Here is a 17,258-nt window from a genome sequence, read left to right as displayed (position 1 = left end):
ATGTAGATGAGATTTTTATTGCAGCTGTCTTGACTGGATTTGAACCCAGGTCCATGCGATATCAAACCCGTTGTGCAGTCCATGCCCCCAAATTTATTTTCTTAAAATAACAATCCTACCATAAATATTACATAGTTCTCCTGATGTAAAATATCTAATTTTTCCCACAGAACCTGCGAATATTATAGAGAAAACTGAGCCACTCACAGTGACTGCAGGAAATCCAGCCATTTTGGAATGTACTGTAGCTGGTACACCAGAATTAAATGTTGCATGGTTCAAAAGTGGAAAGCAACTGGAATCAAATAGAAAATATAAGATGAGTTTTGTGAATAAGGTGGCCAGTCTAAAAATTCTTTCTGTTGAAATGGCTGACAGTGGTGACTATACTTTTAAGGTCCAGAATGAGTTTGGAGCCAACAGCTGCCATGTTTCTTTGACAGTGATAGGTCAGTGATTAATTAGTGTCGATGGCTTTGATTTCATCAAGCATTTATTTTAAAACCAAAGTTTATCACAAAGTTATAATACTTTTATTGATGTATTGTGATTTTTTTCTTTATATTGGACAGAACAAATAATTGCTCCATTGTTTACAAGAAAACTAAAGGAAATGGGCAGTACTTTAGGATCTTTGGTACGAATGGAATGCAAACTTTCTGGTTCCATTCCAATGAGCATTTCTTGGTATAAAGATGACAGAGAAATATCAGCTAGTAACAAATACAAGATGTCATTTCAAGACAACATGGTGTCTTTAGAGGTCAATGAGTTAGACTTTTCAGACGGTGGAATTTACACATGCAAAGCAGCAAATTCAGCAGGAAGGGATGAATGCAGTGCTGTCTTAAGTGTAAAAGGTTTGAAACATTGCTTTGCTATATTTCTTTCTCTTCAGTACTATAAACAAATACTTGTTTTCTTAGCCAAACAGTTTCTATTTGTTTTTGCTGCGATAGTGAAGTAACCAAAACTGATAGGCCATCTCTATCTTCATTTTCTTAAGTGTTCTTAGGTTTTTAATGGATATGTTAGCATGTGTTATTCATAAAGTTGTCTTTACTCTGATCAGCTCTTCTAACTTGTATATACATCTGAGCTCATTAAATGTTTTCTTTTTGTGTGAATTTTAGAGCCCCCAAGCTTTTCAGCCAAAATAATGTCCCAGGATGTTATACTTGGTTCTACAGTGCAGTTTAGGAGTGTTGTGAAAGGGACCACACCACTGTCTACAAAATGGTTCAAAGAGAACAGGGAATTGATGCCTGGTGTGACATATTCTATGTGGAATGAAGGCTCAACATATTTGTTAGAGCTGTTTTCATCCAAAGTATCTGATGCGGGTAGTTACACCTGCCAAGTTAGCAACGATGTTGGCACAGATGCCTGTTCTGCAAAATTGTTTGTTAAAGGTGTGCATTTCTGTATTTTTGCTGCAGTTCTATTTTATATAAAACTGTTTTCTCTGCTTTGCTATTTTAAAAGTTTGGAAACAACAATTTGTTTATTTGATGGTTGGTGAACTCTAGTGGTAGAACTTCACACTCCCAACCAGGGAGAGGGGGCAGTGATAATCGTCTGGCATTCAAGTCTGGTCTCACAGTTAGACTCGATGATTTATCATTAACTGCTTGGTGGAGCATCATGTAGTGGTGGAGAATTCTGTCTCCATTCAAAGAAGAATTGGCAAAACCAACAGTCTCACTAAAATTGATTGGTATCATCTGATCGTAAACTTATAATGATGTCAATTTTGAGGACTTTCACAGCCGACAATGCCCCACCCCTCCTATGGAAGGAAGAACTATTTTGGTGGAGGCAGCAATTACGGAACCCGATAGCATATGAAAAAGGAAATGCAGTTTACTTTACCATACACAGAGCTCTATTTGAGTTTTAAACTAAGTTTTTAAAAAAATTATAAATTTAGTCTGTAAATGTTATGTAGCCAATTATTTATATCTAAATATTAGTTTGAATTGCTTTTGATTATCCTTTAAACGTATATTGAAGTTTGTAATATTTTGGCTTCTAGAACCTCCTCGTTTCATTAAAAAGCTAGATTCTTCAACAATACTAAAGAAAGGAGTCTCAGCACGTTTTGAGTGCATTGTAACTGGCACACCTGAAATCAGAATTACTTGGTACAAAAACAGCCATGAAATTATAGCCAGTGACAAGTGTATGATGTCATTTGATAGTTCCGTGGCAGTTCTTGAGATTATTGATGTTATTTTGGATGACAGTTCATGCTACATCTGTGAAGCACGGAATGAAGCTGGTAGTGACAGCTGCAGCAGTGAAGTTGAAGTTAAAGGTCTGTAATAATGTCTTCTTTAATTTGGTAACAAAATATATATGTTAGTTTCTTGAGGAGGGATACTGTTAGTTTCTGCTTTTTGGTTGATTTGGATTTCTTTATTGTGATTACTTTATAGAACCTCCCAGTTTTAGAAGGAAACTTCAATCTGCTGAGATAGTTAAAACCAGTGATATCACTCTTGAATGTGAGGTGGCTGGCACAGGTCCCTTTGACGTTATGTGGTATAAGGACAATAAACAAATTCGACGCAGCAAAAAATACAAAATGATCTCTGAGAATTCTTTAGCTATCATTTGCATTCTAAACTCTGATGTATCAGATGTTGGCGAATACAAGTGCACTGTAAAAAATGATGTGGGGAGTTGTACCTGCACTTCTATAGTCAGTTTGAAAGGTCAGTTATAGTGTGCGGTCAGAACCTATTTTTCTTCCACTATTTATAGTGCCATTTTTGTTATCTATGTTCTCCATTAGAGAATGCATTGCCAAGCTATATGTGGAAGCCTTCTACCTTTTACATTAAAGCATTTTAAGAACCATAATGAAGAGCTATGAAAAATGTTCAAATATTCATATTATCATTTGTTTTAAACTAGAACCCCCAGGATTTATAAAGAAGATTGAAAATATAACAACATTGTCAGGGAATTCTATTGTATTCCAAAGTCTATTGAGAGGCTCAAAGCCTATGTATGTAACTTGGATGAAAGATAAAGATGATATCCAAGAAGATGGTAATATTACATTGTCTTTTGAGAATAATATTGCTACTCTTCAAATAAATGCTGTTGGAGAAAATCATGCTGGGAAATATACGTGTCAGGTCAAGAATGATGCAGGAACTGAGAAGTGTGTTGCCACATTGTCGGTAGCAGGTCAGTAGGATATTTGTTAGCTTATTAGTACTCTCCACTCCAAAGTTTTTGCTAGTTACAAGTGGGTTCATATTCTATATCATGTATCAACTAAAATGAGATTCATACCAGTAATATATTGCAGATGTACCATCGTCCAGGTCCCCAGACAATCCTTCCAGTTGAAACAGCGATTTACTTGTACTTCTTTCAATTTAGTATACTGTATTCTCTGCTCACAATGTGGTCTCCTCTACATTGGGGAGACCAAACACAGATTGGTTGTGCTTTCCTGAACATCTCCATTCTGTCCACAAGCGTGACCCTGACCTGCCGGTCGCTTGGCATTTTAATTCCCCGCCCCGCTCCCACACTGACCTCTCTGTCCTCGGCCTCTTACACTGTTCCAATGAAGCTCAATGTAAGCTCGAGGAACAGCACCTCATCTTTCGATTAGGCATTTTACAACCTTCTGGACTCAACATTGATTTCAATAACTTCAGTTCATAACCACTGCTTCCATTTTTTCAGACAGCAACTGCTGGTAATGGTTCTGCTGTTGCCATTTACAGCTACTCTTGACCAATCTTTTGTTTCTGAACCTGTCCCATTACCACCTTCCTTGCCTCGCACCATCATCCCTTTTGACATTTAATCACTCTTGCCCACTACCCTATCACAGACCTTCCCTTTTGTCCTTTCCTCCCCTTTCCCTGGCTCTGTACCTGCTCAAAAACTTTAACATCTTCCAATTCTGATGAAAGGTCTTCGACCTGAAACATTGACTTTGTTTCTTCCTCCACAGACGCTGCCTCACTTGCTGAGCTTTTCCAGCAATTTCTGTTTTTATTTCAGATTTCCAGCATCCGCAGTATTTTGCTTTTGATATATTGAAGAGATTTTTTTTTCTCATAGAACCAGCAAAAATCACAGAACAAGCACAGTCACTCAGTGTGACCGCAGGAAATGCAGCAAATCTGGAATGTACTGTAACTGGTACACCAGAACTAAAAATTAAATGTTTTAAGGATGGAAATGAAATGGTACCTAGCAGAAAACACAAAATCAGCTTTGAGAATAATGTGGTCAGCCTAAAGATTCCTTCTGTTTCCAATGATGATAGTGCTGAATACACTTTTGAGGTCAAGAATCAATTTGGAACCAGCAGTTGTAAAGCTTCATTGACAGTACTAGGTTAGTGTTTTATTTGCATTTAGAATTTGACTAATTTAAATATCCAGTGTCATTTGAAAATTTTGCTTGCAAATAAAGAAATCCTGATCACATCAACCATAAACATATATAAAGTCTCTTATTGTTATGATGTTCATTATTGGCAGTCGTGCCTTCAGCAGCCTAGGCCCTAAGCTCTGGAATTCCCTCCCTAAAACTCCCATCTCTCTCCCTCTCTCTCCTCCTTTAAGACGCTCCTTAAAACCTATGTCACCAGTCTTAATATCTCCTTACGTGGCTCAATGTCAGATTTTGTTTGATTACGCACCTGTGACGCGCGTTGCTATATAAATGCAAGTTGTTTGTTGTAATGATGAGAGTCGGCAGATTAGCTGTGTTGAGAGTTTTAAAATAAGTTTTGTTTTGAATGGTCTCAGAAAGAACATCCTAATAAATATGAAAATTCCACTTTTGAAATCATTAAGTCTTATTGTAAACAATCACAGTGGATTTGATTCATTTAAAGCACTTGCAAATATTTGCTGTTTAAGTTGATTGGCTGTGCTTTTGTCACTTTATCTTGGACAGATCAAATAATTCCCCCATTGTTTACAAGAAAATTACGGAAAATGGACAGTATTTTAGGATCTTTCATACATATGGAATGCAAAGTTTCTGGTTCTCTTCCAATGAGCTTTTCATGGTTTAAAGATTACAAAATAATAACAACTAGTGAAAAATACAAAGTATTATGTCAAGATAGCAAAACAACTTTGGAAGTTAATCAACTGGAGATTTCAGATCATGGAACTTATATTTGCAAAGCAACCAATTCAGCAGGAATGGATGAATGCAGTGGTATCTTAAATATAACAGGTTTGAAAGATGAGCTTGCTTTGTTTCAGTTCCTACTATAGCTTTTGCATATAATTTGCACTTATTCAGCAGTTTCTGATTTTTGCTTGTTGCCCTAAAAAGGATCACTACATAGTGTTTAAAATTTGTTATGCAATTTATAGTAAGTTCTAATTTTAGCTCTGCCATTTTATTTTTGTTGATATCTTACACATTGTAAATTAAGTCCTACAGGGATCCAATTCTATTTTTTTTTCACCTGACTTTTAGAGCCACCAAGTTTTATAGAAAAACCCGTAGCCCAGGAAAGTCTACCTGGTTCCGCAGTGCAGTTTAGAAGTGTTGTGAAAGGAACTGCTCCACTATCTATAAAATGGCTGAAGGATGGCAGGGAACTGATGTCTGGAGCTGATTGTTTCATTTTAAGTGAAGGTTCAACAAGTTTACTAGAGTTGTTTTCAGCTAAAGTTTCTGACATGGGTGACTATACTTGTGAAGTCAGCAACAAGGTTGGCAGCGCCACTTGTACGACAAGACTATTTATCAAAGGTGTGCATTTTAGGTTCACTTTTTAAACCATTGTGGAACATAGTTAAAATTCTGATGTGTTCCAGTTTCAAAAGTTTACATGTCTGTAAAGTTATTTTTCTTTGGATTGTTACATACTTATCTCTTATTTCTTATTTTTGATGTTGCTATTGTGTGGTGTGTTGTCTTCCTTAATTCCTTTATATGTTGCATGCATTTCATTGTTCCTTTTTATGTTGTATGGGTTTGTTTCAGACTTTTGCATTTATATTTAAATTTACTACATTTTCTTCTCTAGAACCTCCATATTTCATTAAGAAGTTAGATCTTACGGCAATATTTAAAAAAGGAGAGACAGCAAATTTTGAGTGCAAAGTAACTGGCACACCTGAAATCAAAATCACTTGGTTCAGCAATAATCGTGAAATTAGAGCCAGTGAAAAATACAGAATGTCATTTGTTGATTCTGTGGCAATCTTTGAGATTGCTGATATAAGCCTGGATAACAGTGGGAATTATTCCTGTAAAGCACAAAATGAAGCTGGCAGTGAATCTTGCGATATTAAAGTTACAGTTAAAGGTGTGTAAAAATTCCAAGTTAAATTTTCCATCAGAAGCTAATGGGTCTTTCCGAAAATGTTGCAAGTGTCTTGTGCTTAATTATAGAATATTTGGGAGCCTTGACTTCATCAGCCTGGTTTTATAGCTGTTTTATAATTGGCTAATAACAATTATTATTCACTTGCCACCAGCTCCTTCTCTCAAATTGATTTATGAAACATAATGTAAACATTTTACTCGTACATTTTTAAGTTGACTCCTAAGGACTGATTTTAATTTCCAGTGGGAAGCTGGCAGGACCAGGCCATGCAGGAGTCTTCATCAGAGGCTCCGGCAGATATTAACTGCTTGGCCTAATTTAAATGCCGCTTTTCAGCTGCTCATCTGTTTCGAGCGAAAGTGGCAGCTGGCTGGCTGGGGGGATGGCTGGCAGCGGGGGGGGGGGGGGGGGGGGGAATGATTGAAGACCAAGCTCTGGCACCTAGAAGGCTGCCGGCAGCAAGGTAAGTCTGGGAGTGGGGTGGGGGTTGGTGGTGCTGTGTTGTGAGGGTCTCATTACTGAGGAGGGGGGAAGCCCAGAGCAATAGAGGCCCAGAATATCTCTGTGGGGTCCGGAGTAGCTCTCGTGCTCTTCCTGGTCCCATTATGGATGCATTCTTAATGTACCCTCGCTGACTCCCTGACAACTTTACCTGTCGGGGCAGCCGTGCCGCCCATCTCGCTCAGGAGAACGTTAAAATGCCACTTGCGTTCCATGTACGTTATGGGACCCCGATTTGCATTTATTAGTGCAGCTCCTGATGCAGTCCAGTGGTCGCCACATCCGCCGCCAAAACCAGCGGTGCTAAAATAGGGAAGTGACGGGAACAGAGCGGCAAATGGAGACGCTCCGTTTTAACTGCTCCCCCTCTTTGTTCCTGCTGATCAGGGGAATTAAAATTCCTCCTTTTTTACATGCTAAAGTCACGTGCATCTAGGCTAAATTATTAACGTTGAGGGCTGATAATGCCATTGAAAATTGTAGCTATGTATAAAAGAAAAAATGTGAATGGTATTTGTTGAAGTATTTGACTGATGTGCATTAAATAATAAGCTGGAGGAGAAAACATCTGTGTGTTGGTTTGTCGTCCATGATTAGCCATCACACATTCAATTAAAGATCACGGAAATATTTTTTGGTGTTAATGATTATTGTTGGGAGACACTGTGCAGAAATTGAATTTAGTGGCTGTGATTTGTAAACCATGTTAATGTGTTTACTCTTTAGAACCTCCCACATTTACGAAGAAGCTTGAGCAAGTTGAGGTAGTAAAAACCAGTGATTTCACACTTGAATGTGAGGTGGCCGGTTCAGGTCCCTTTGACGTTATGTGGTATAAGGACAATAAACAAATTCGACGCAGTAAAAAATGCAAAATGGTCTCTGAGAATTCTTTAGCCAGTCTTTGCATTCTAAAGTCTGATAGCTCAGATGTTGGTGAATACAAGTGTACAGTAAAAAATGATGTGGGATGTTGTTCCTGCAGTTCTACAGTCAATTTGAAAGGTCAGTTACAATCCAGTTCTAGTAAGTGATTTTACCTGGATGTTGTGTGGTATCTGCTTTGTTGTCATCTTCCTGTTAGGTGTTATTGAATGTCTTGAAGCACAATATTTGCAATAATTGAAGATTGGTTGTATAATTGTCAATTATAACAGAGTATATTCTCTTTAAACTAGAGCGACCAACCTTCGTACAAACAATAGAAAATGCAACAGTATTTTCTGGAAATTCTGCTGTATTTCAATGTCTTGTAAAAGGCTCAGTTCCTATATCTACAAACTGGAAGAAAGATGGCAAACATGTCAAAGAAGATGATAATGTAAAAATGTCCTTTGAAAACAATGTTGCCACATTACAGATTATTAAGGTTGAAGAAAATCACAGTGGAAATTATATTTGTCAGGCAAAGAATGATGCGGGAACTGCAAAATGTTTTGCCACGTTGACCGTAATGGGTTAGTAGGAAGTAATGAGCATATGTATTGTCCACAAATTATTGATCTCTGTTTCATAATATTTACTTTTCCACAGTAAAATTATTTGAATGTTTTTAAATTAATTTATGATCATCAAGGTGAGGAATGCTATTACTGACAAAGGGGACATTTTCCATGTCGTGCAACCATTGTCAGGATCAAGCACTCCGGTGTGGCAGTTAAATGCAGGGTATAGCTCCCTCTATTCTGCCCCAAAAATGTGCCTCTTGCACATCCTCAGAAGAGCATTTCCACTGTATCTGTGTGTCATTTTCCCATTTCCCACCCCATCTATTTTGCGAGGTCTCTGAATGAGATTTCTAACTTAATGCCCACTGAGAGACAGTTTATGCACAAACCCATTGGGAGCTATATTGAGACTGCCCAAACTAATTTCACATGGAACACTTACAGCAAGCATGTAGATGAGATTTTTATTGCAGCTGTCTTGACTGGATTTGAACCCAGGTCCATGCGATATCAAACCCGTTGTGCAGTCCATGCCCCCAAATTTATTTTCTTAAAATAACAATCCTACCATAAATATTACATAGTTCTCCTGATGTAAAATATCTAATTTTTCCCACAGAACCTGCGAATATTATAGAGAAAACTGAGCCACTCACAGTGACTGCAGGAAATCCAGCCATTTTGGAATGTACTGTAGCTGGTACACCAGAATTAAATGTTGCATGGTTCAAAAGTGGAAAGCAACTGGAATCAAATAGAAAATATAAGATGAGTTTTGTGAATAAGGTGGCCAGTCTAAAAATTCTTTCTGTTGAAATGGCTGACAGTGGTGACTATACTTTTAAGGTCCAGAATGAGTTTGGAGCCAACAGCTGCCATGTTTCTTTGACAGTGATAGGTCAGTGATTAATTAGTGTCGATGGCTTTGATTTCATCAAGCATTTATTTTAAAACCAAAGTTTATCACAAAGTTATAATACTTTTATTGATGTATTGTGATTTTTTTTCTTTATATTGGACAGAACAAATAATTGCTCCATTGTTTACAAGAAAACTAAAGGAAATGGGCAGTACTTTAGGATCTTTGGTACGAATGGAATGCAAACTTTCTGGTTCCATTCCAATGAGCATTTCTTGGTATAAAGATGACAGAGAAATATCAGCTAGTAACAAATACAAGATGTCATTTCAAGACAACATGGTGTCTTTAGAGGTCAATGAGTTAGACTTTTCAGACGGTGGAATTTACACATGCAAAGCAGCAAATTCAGCAGGAAGGGATGAATGCAGTGCTGTCTTAAGTGTAAAAGGTTTGAAACATTGCTTTGCTATATTTCTTTCTCTTCAGTACTATAAACAAATACTTGTTTTCTTAGCCAAACAGTTTCTATTTGTTTTTGCTGCGATAGTGAAGTAACCAAAACTGATAGGCCATCTCTATCTTCATTTTCTTAAGTGTTCTTAGGTTTTTAATGGATATGTTAGCATGTGTTATTCATAAAGTTGTCTTTACTCTGATCAGCTCTTCTAACTTGTATGTACATCTGAGCTCATTAAATGTTTTCTTTTTGTGTGAATTTTAGAGCCCCCAAGCTTTTCAGCCAAAATAATGTCCCAGGATGTTATACTTGGTTCTACAGTGCAGTTTAGGAGTGTTGTGAAAGGGACCACACCACTGTCTACAAAATGGTTCAAAGAGAACAGGGAATTGATGCCTGGTGTGACATATTCTATGTGGAATGAAGGCTCAACATATTTGTTAGAGCTGTTTTCATCCAAAGTATCTGATGCGGGTAGTTACACCTGCCAAGTTAGCAACGATGTTGGCACAGATGCCTGTTCTGCAAAATTGTTTGTTAAAGGTGTGCATTTCTGTATTTTTGCTGCAGTTCTATTTTATATAAAACTGTTTTCTCTGCTTTGCTATTTTAAAAGTTTGGAAACAACAATTTGTTTATTTGATGGTTGGTGAACTCTAGTGGTAGAACTTCACACTCCCAACCAGGGAGAGGGGGCAGTGATAATCGTCTGGCATTCAAGTCTGGTCTCACAGTTAGACTCGATGATTTATCATTAACTGCTTGGTGGAGCATCATGTAGTGGTGGAGAATTCTGTCTCCATTCAAAGAAGAATTGGCAAAACCAACAGTCTCACTAAAATTGATTGGTATCATCTGATCGTAAACTTATAATGATGTCAATTTTGAGGACTTTCACAGCCGACAATGCCCCACCCCTCCTATGGAAGGAAGAACTATTTTGGTGGAGGCAGCAATTACGGAACCCGATAGCATATGAAAAAGGAAATGCAGTTTACTTTACCATACACAGAGCTCTATTTGAGTTTTAAACTAAGTTTTTAAAAAAATTATAAATTTAGTCTGTAAATGTTATGTAGCCAATTATTTATATCTAAATATTAGTTTGAATTGCTTTTGATTATCCTTTAAATGTATATTGAAGTTTGTAATATTTTGGCTTCTAGAACCTCCTAGCTTCATTAAAAAGCTAGATTCTTCAACAATACTAAAGAAAGGAGTCTCAGCACGTTTTGAGTGCATTGTAACTGGCACACCTGAAATCAGAGTTACTTGGTACAAAAACGGCCATGAAATTATAGCCAGTGACAAGTGTATGATGTCATTTGATAGTTCCGTGGCAGTTCTTGAGATTATTGATGTTATTTTGGATGACAGTTCATGCTACATCTGTGAAGCACGGAATGAAGCTGGTAGTGACAGCTGCAGCAGTGAAGTTGAAGTTAAAGGTCTGTAATAATGTCTTCTTTAATTTGGTAACAAAATATATATGTTAGTTTCTTGAGGAGGGATACTGTTAGTTTCTGCTTTTTGGTTGATTTGGATTTCTTTATTGTGATTACTTTATAGAACCTCCCAGTTTTAGAAGGAAACTTCAATCTGCTGAGGTAGTAAAAGCCAGTGGTGTCACTCTTGAATGTGAGATGGCTGGCACAGGTCCCTTTGACGTTATGTGGTATAAGGACAATAAACAAATTCCATCTAGTGAAAAATACAAGATGCTCACTAAGAACTCTTTAGTTAGTCTTCATATTTTGAAGTTGGATGTTTCAGACGTCGGTGACTATAAATGCATAGTAACAAATGATGTGGGAAGCTGCTCCTGCAGTTGTGGTGTCAATTTAAAAGGTTAGTTACATTGTAATAAGAAAATACTTTTACCTTCATCACATAGCACAGTTTTAGCAGCTAACGTGTAATGTTGACATTTTAGGGAATAGTTCCAAATACAGTATGTATTGCCATTTTATTATAATCATTAAAGAGGACAGAGCAAATTACTCATATTTATTTGTATGCCTATTTACCTTGAACCAGAACCCCCATCATTTATAAGGAAGATTGAAAATGTTACAACAATTGCTGGAAATTCTACTATATTTCAATGCCTTGTAAAAGGCTCACAACCTTTATCGATAAGTTGGATGAAAGATAATGATGATATCAAAGAAGATGATAACACAGCAATTTCTTTTGAAAACAATATTTCTATCCTACAAATTACAACTGTTGAAGAAAAACATGGTGGGAAATACATCTGTCAGGCCAAAAATGATGCAGGGATTGAGAAATGTTTTGCTACGTTGATAGTAACAGGTTGGTAGGAAACATGATTGACTAACATGTAAAAGTCAGTTACTGCCAAATTCATATTTGTTTATCATACTAATGTGAAAAAGAAGGCCACATTAAAATATTAAACATACTGACAACATTACTCAGCAGAGTATTTTTTCTTAACAGAATCTGCAAAAATTGTTGAGGAAATAAAATCATGCAGTGTAACTGTAGGAAATCCAGCAATTTTGGAATGTACTGTAGCTGGTACACCAGACCTAAAAGTTAAATGGTTTAAGGATGGAAAGGAGCTCACATCCAGCAGAAAATGCAAATTGACCTTTGAGAAAAACATGGCCAGTCTAAAGATTCTATCCGTAGAGAAGGCGAGTAGTGGTGAATATACTTTTGAGGTCCAGAATGAGTTTGGAGTCGACAGCTGCAAAGCTTCCTTGACAGTATTAGGTTAGTATTTTAAATGTATTGAGAGATTTGGATGTGAAAAGGATTGCAGTTAAAGCATGAAAACAAAGCAGGTGTTTTAGGCTACTTTTACACTTTAAGCTTACAGGTTGTGCTCTGTATTGTACAGATCGATTAGTTGCTCCAACATTTACGAAAAAATTAAAGGATACGGGCTCTGTATTAGGGTCTTTCATGTCCATGGAGTGCAAAGTATCTGCTTCTCTTCCAATGAGCATTGATTGGTATAAGGATGGGAAAGAGATATCAGATAGTAACAAATATAAACTATCACAGCGAGATAACGCTTCATCTTTGGAGATTAATCAACTAGAAATCGCAGATGGTGGAATTTATACTTGCAGAGTATCAAATGTAGCAGGAAGTGATGAATGCAGTGGCACACTAACTGTGAAAGGTTTGAAATATTGTCTTACTGTTTCTGCTCAATTTCTTAACATGGTACTTGTCAGTCATATCATATTTTAACCTTGCCAGAATTTCTTGAAAGTTTGAAATAATTACTCTGAATTTATTAGTTATGTAGTTTATAACACAAAAGTTGATGAATCTTTTTATATGTGCTCTTTATTGCGACAAATATATTTTTTCTTCAATGAATTTTAGAACCACCAAGATTTATAGTAAAACCATTGTCACAGGAGGTGCCCCCCTATTCTGCAGTACAGTTCAAGAGTGATGTGAAAGGAACACCTCCCCTGTCTTTCAAATGGTTTAAGGATGACAAGGAACTAAATTCTGATGCTACATGTTGCATTGTGACGGAAGGTTCATCCAGTTTTGTACAACTGTACTCAGTAAAACATTCTAATACAGGATACTATACTTGCCACGTCACCAATGATGTTGGCACAGATACTTGCACAGCAAAATTGTTTGTGACAGGTGTGCATTTTTTATGTTGTGTTGGTATATGTTATCAGCATCTTGTTTGTCTTTTATTTGTTGTTAATGTCTTTAAGTTGCTGAGTATTCTCAGTATATTCGAATCTTCTTTCTTATCTGTGTTCTATGTTAACATATTGTGTTCATCATGACATCAATTGTATGTTATCTTATATTCTTTATCACATCAATTCTATATTAGTTTCTTATACTCTTCATTGCCTCAAGGATATATTATCATCTTATACTCTTCATTACAACAATTCTATTGTATGCTTTTTATTATCTATAACATTAAAAAAATTATAATTGATTTATAATTTGTCTTTTTAAAAGAATTTATAACATTCTCTTATGCAATTTTTACTTTGTCCACTTCTTTCCACATATTTCACAATTCCAATTATTCCAAAATGTAACATTCCTGTAACCCTGGCACTAAATGTACTCTATTTTGGTTTCCCAGAGCTCCCATCTTTCATTCAGAAGCTGGAACCATCCAAAGTACTGAAGAAGGGTGAATCAGCACATTTTGAGTGCAAAGTGATTGGCACGCCTGAAATCAAGGTTTCATGGTTCAAGAATGATGCTGAAATTAGTGCTGGTAACAAATACAAAATGCATTTTGATAATTCTGTAGCAGTTCTTGAAATTATTGATGCTGATTTGGAAGATAGCGGTGATTACATTTGTGAAGCTCAAAATGAAGCTGGCAGTGTCAGTTGCAGTGTAGCTGTTGCAGTCAAAGGTAGGTAGCTTTTTTCAGATGCATATATAAAAGTCTGTCAAAGTTATAAAGCAAGTATCTTTTCTTCATGAATGCATAAATGAGACAAATTATGATCTTCTTACAGAACCTCCTATTTTCAGTAAAACACTTGAGGCAGTTGATGTACTGAAAGGCTCTGATGTCATACTGCAGTGTGAATTCAGTGGTACATCTCCTTTTGAAGTTACCTGGTATAAAGACAAAAGGCAAATCCGAGCAAGTAAAAAGTATAAAATTACTTATGAAAACCATGTAGCAGGTCTTCATATTCTTAAAGTAGAGACGCCAGACAGAGGGGAATACATGTGCATGGCCAAGAATGATGTGGGAAGTGACAATTGTATTGGCACCTTAAATCTAAAAGGTTGGTAAATTTTCCAAATTGTACATTTAAATTTTACTGTTGTTATAATTTTAGGAAAACATTTCTTTAAGGTTATGTTTCACATGAAAGGAATATTTCTTTAATTCTTCAGAGCCACCAGCATTTGTGAAGAAACTTTCAGACATTTCTTCTGTGCCTGGAGAGTCTGTAACTTTACAATCTACCATTAAAGGCTCAGAACCAATTAATGTAACATGGATCAAGGAAAAGGAAGAAGTGAAAGATAATGAGTACATGACTATTACCTATGAACAAAACATTGTTACTTTACATATTGCAAAATTAGAACCAGTTCATGCTGGAAAGTATACTTGCCAAATCAAAAATGATGCTGGAATGCAAGAATGCACTGCTACTGTAGTAGTTCTGGGTCAGTAACCTAATATCAATATACTAGATGTTTATAGAATTTAATTCATATTTGAGAGGATTACAGACTATTATTTTATTTGCCAGTGTTTATCAAGAATATTTTGTAAATGGAGGTTTTTTTCTTATAGAACCTGCCACAATAGTGGAAAAAGCAGAATCTATCAGTGTAACTGCGGGAGATCCAGCAACTTTGGAATGCATTGTTACAGGTACACCAGAACTAAAAGCGAAATGGTTGAAAGATGGTCAAGAGTTAGCATCTGGCATAAAATATAGGATCAGCTTTCTAAACAAAATTGCCAGACTAAAAATTCTGTCTGCAGTGCAGGCAGACAGTGGTGAATATGCTTTCGAAGTCCAGAATAATGTCGGTAGCAGCAGCTGCAAAGCATCAGTCAGCGTTCTAGGTTTGGTTTACTGCTTTTTCTTCTTCATACTGTTTTCTTCAGGATTTTAAAATATTTTTTTCAAATCTCTTTATAATCATGGTTTATTGGTGTAACTTAAACAGATCGAATTATTCCACCAACATTTACAAGCAAGTTAAAGAAAATGGATGGTATCTTGGCTTCTCCCATCCAAATGGAGTGCAAGGTGTCAGGATCACCACCTATTACTATGTCTTGGTTCAAAGATGGACAGGAGATTGTACACGGAGAAAAATATCATCTTGCATTTGGAGATAATACATGTGATTTGAAAGTAAATACATTGACAATGTCAGATGCCGGCAGTTATACATGTAAAGCAACGAATGCTGCAGGAAGCGATGAATGCAGTGGTGTCTTGACTGTGAAAGGTCAGTTTATTTCTTAATGAAGATACCAGTATTTTTCTTGCTCCTGTGTACTCTCTTTGTATATAAATTATGTTTATCATTTGCTGTATTCCAAATGATTTTTGTTTGGTGCTCCACTGGTCTACGAGTGTGTAAATGTTACCATGTGACATGGCACTGAGCCTTGTATAGCAAAAAGGTCTGCAAGAAAGATTTCCAAGGATGATACCAGAACTGAGAGGATGTACCTTTCTGAAAAGATTGAACAGGCTGGAGCTCCTTTCTCTAGAAAAGTAAAGACTGAGGGGTGACCTGATAGAGGTCTTTAAGATTATGAAAGGGTTTGATAGGGTAGACATAGAAAAGATGTTTCTACTTGCAAGGGCGACCAGAACTAGGGGCCATAAATATAAGATAGTCACTGATAAATCCAATAGGGAATTCAGGAGAAACTTCTTTACCCAGAGAGCGGTTAGAATGTGGAACTCAATACTATAAGGAGTAGTTGAGGCGAATAGCAAAGATGCATTTAAGAGGAAGCTAGATAAGCACATGAGGGAGAAAGCAACAGAAGAATATGTTGATTGGGTTAGATGAAGTAGGGTGGGAGGAGGCTTGTATGGAGCATAAACACCAGCACAGATCAGTTAGGCCGGATGGTCTGTTTCTGTGCTGTACATTTTATGTAATTTGATGTAAGTCGGCGATCGGGTGCACTACAATTGGCCTCCGTGTCCTCAGATAGGCAGTGGGAAAATATCGACCAGCATTCCTGCTGTCACTTTCAAGGGACCCCAGCTTGAAAGTGCACAGATGTGGGTGTTGTATCAGGATAGAATCAGGCTCATCAATGATCATTTTCATGGTCAAATGGCCTGCTGATGCCGACCTTCCACACTTAGACACTAAGAATGGCCACTTGGGTGAGGTACTGGAAGGCTGGTATTATCTGCAGATTATCTGTCAGGAAAGAAGGTGACAAAGGGGTAAAAATTGTGAAAAAAAGAGAAAAACTGATTTTGTTTTTATTTCGAGCAAAAAATTAAGGTATTTTAGTCTTAAATTTAAATCTCTAGTAAATTTATAACTTAAAGTTAAGATGCAGGTACAGCAAGCAATTAGGAAGGCAAATGTATGTTAGCCTTTATTGCAAGGGGGATTGGAGTATAAGATTAAGGAGGTCTTGCTGTAATTATATAGGGCTTTGGTGAGACCACACCTGGAGTACTATGTACAGTTTTAGTCGCCTTACTAAGGAAGAATATACTTGCCTTAGAGGGGGTACAACAAAGGTTCACTAGACTGATTCCTGGGCTGAGAGACTTGTCCTGTGAGGAGAGATTGCACAGAATGGGCCTATATTCTCTGGAGTTTAGAATAATGAGAGGTGATCTCATTGAAACAAATAAAATTCTTAGAGGGCTTGATAGGATAGATGCTGAGAGGCTGTTTTCCCTGGCTCGAGAGTCTGGAACCAGGGATCATAGTCTCAAGACAAGGGGTCGAGGGGAGGAGAAATTTCTTCACTCAGAGGTTGTGAATCTTTGGAATTCTGTACTCCAGAGGGCTGTGGATGCTCAGTCATTGAGTATATTCAAGACTGAGATCGATAGATTTTTGGACACTAAGGGAATCAAGGGATATGGGGATAGGGCGGGAAAGTGGAGTTGAGGTCGAAGATCAGCCATGATCTTATTGAATAGCGGT

At 37.0% G+C, this 17,258-nt stretch overlaps 2 protein-coding genes across 17 annotated transcripts in view; both read left to right on the top strand.

Moving 5' to 3' along the window:
- Positions 1–17,258, top strand: part of ttn.2 (titin, tandem duplicate 2) — a 373,025-nt gene that overhangs the window by 122,819 nt on the left and 232,948 nt on the right. For all 16 annotated transcript variants that reach the window (XM_067987638.1, XM_067987650.1, XM_067987647.1 and 13 more), the window contains 5 exons: positions 13,714–13,995; positions 14,102–14,380; positions 14,493–14,771; positions 14,902–15,180; positions 15,285–15,572. In XM_067987638.1, coding sequence (XP_067843739.1) covers positions 13,714–13,995; positions 14,102–14,380; positions 14,493–14,771; positions 14,902–15,180; positions 15,285–15,572 — 1,407 coding nt within the window. The remainder of the gene's footprint in view (positions 1–13,713; positions 13,996–14,101; positions 14,381–14,492; positions 14,772–14,901; positions 15,181–15,284; positions 15,573–17,258) is intronic.
- On the top strand, positions 2,540–6,651 carry LOC137323426 (titin-like). Its single transcript, XM_067986899.1, has 7 exons — positions 2,540–2,717; positions 2,920–3,198; positions 4,093–4,371; positions 5,062–5,226; positions 5,476–5,754; positions 6,032–6,313; positions 6,578–6,651. Exons 1-7 carry the CDS (start codon positions 2,540–2,542, stop codon positions 6,649–6,651), a joined length of 1,536 nt encoding a protein of 511 aa, XP_067843000.1.

The sequence above is a fragment of the Heptranchias perlo genome, chromosome 7 (genome assembly GCF_035084215.1).
Source record: "Heptranchias perlo isolate sHepPer1 chromosome 7, sHepPer1.hap1, whole genome shotgun sequence".
NCBI classification, from domain to species: domain Eukaryota; kingdom Metazoa; phylum Chordata; class Chondrichthyes; order Hexanchiformes; family Hexanchidae; genus Heptranchias; species Heptranchias perlo.
The sequence above is the reverse complement of the archived record's forward strand: the minus strand, read 5'-3'. Positions and strand labels throughout refer to the sequence as shown.

Bases quoted from the DNA above. Each gene is read 5' to 3' on its own strand.
- LOC137323426 (XM_067986899.1), top strand. From the start codon at position 2,540: ATGTGGTATAAGGACAATAAACAAATTCGACGCAGCAAAAAATACAAA. The intron at 2,718-2,919 runs GTCAGTTATAGT...GTTTTAAACTAG, and splicing joins TTCTATAGTCAGTTTGAAAG to AACCCCCAGGATTTATAAAG. The intron at 4,372-5,061 runs GTTAGTGTTTTA...CATGGTTTAAAG, and splicing joins AGCTTCATTGACAGTACTAG to ATTACAAAATAATAACAACT.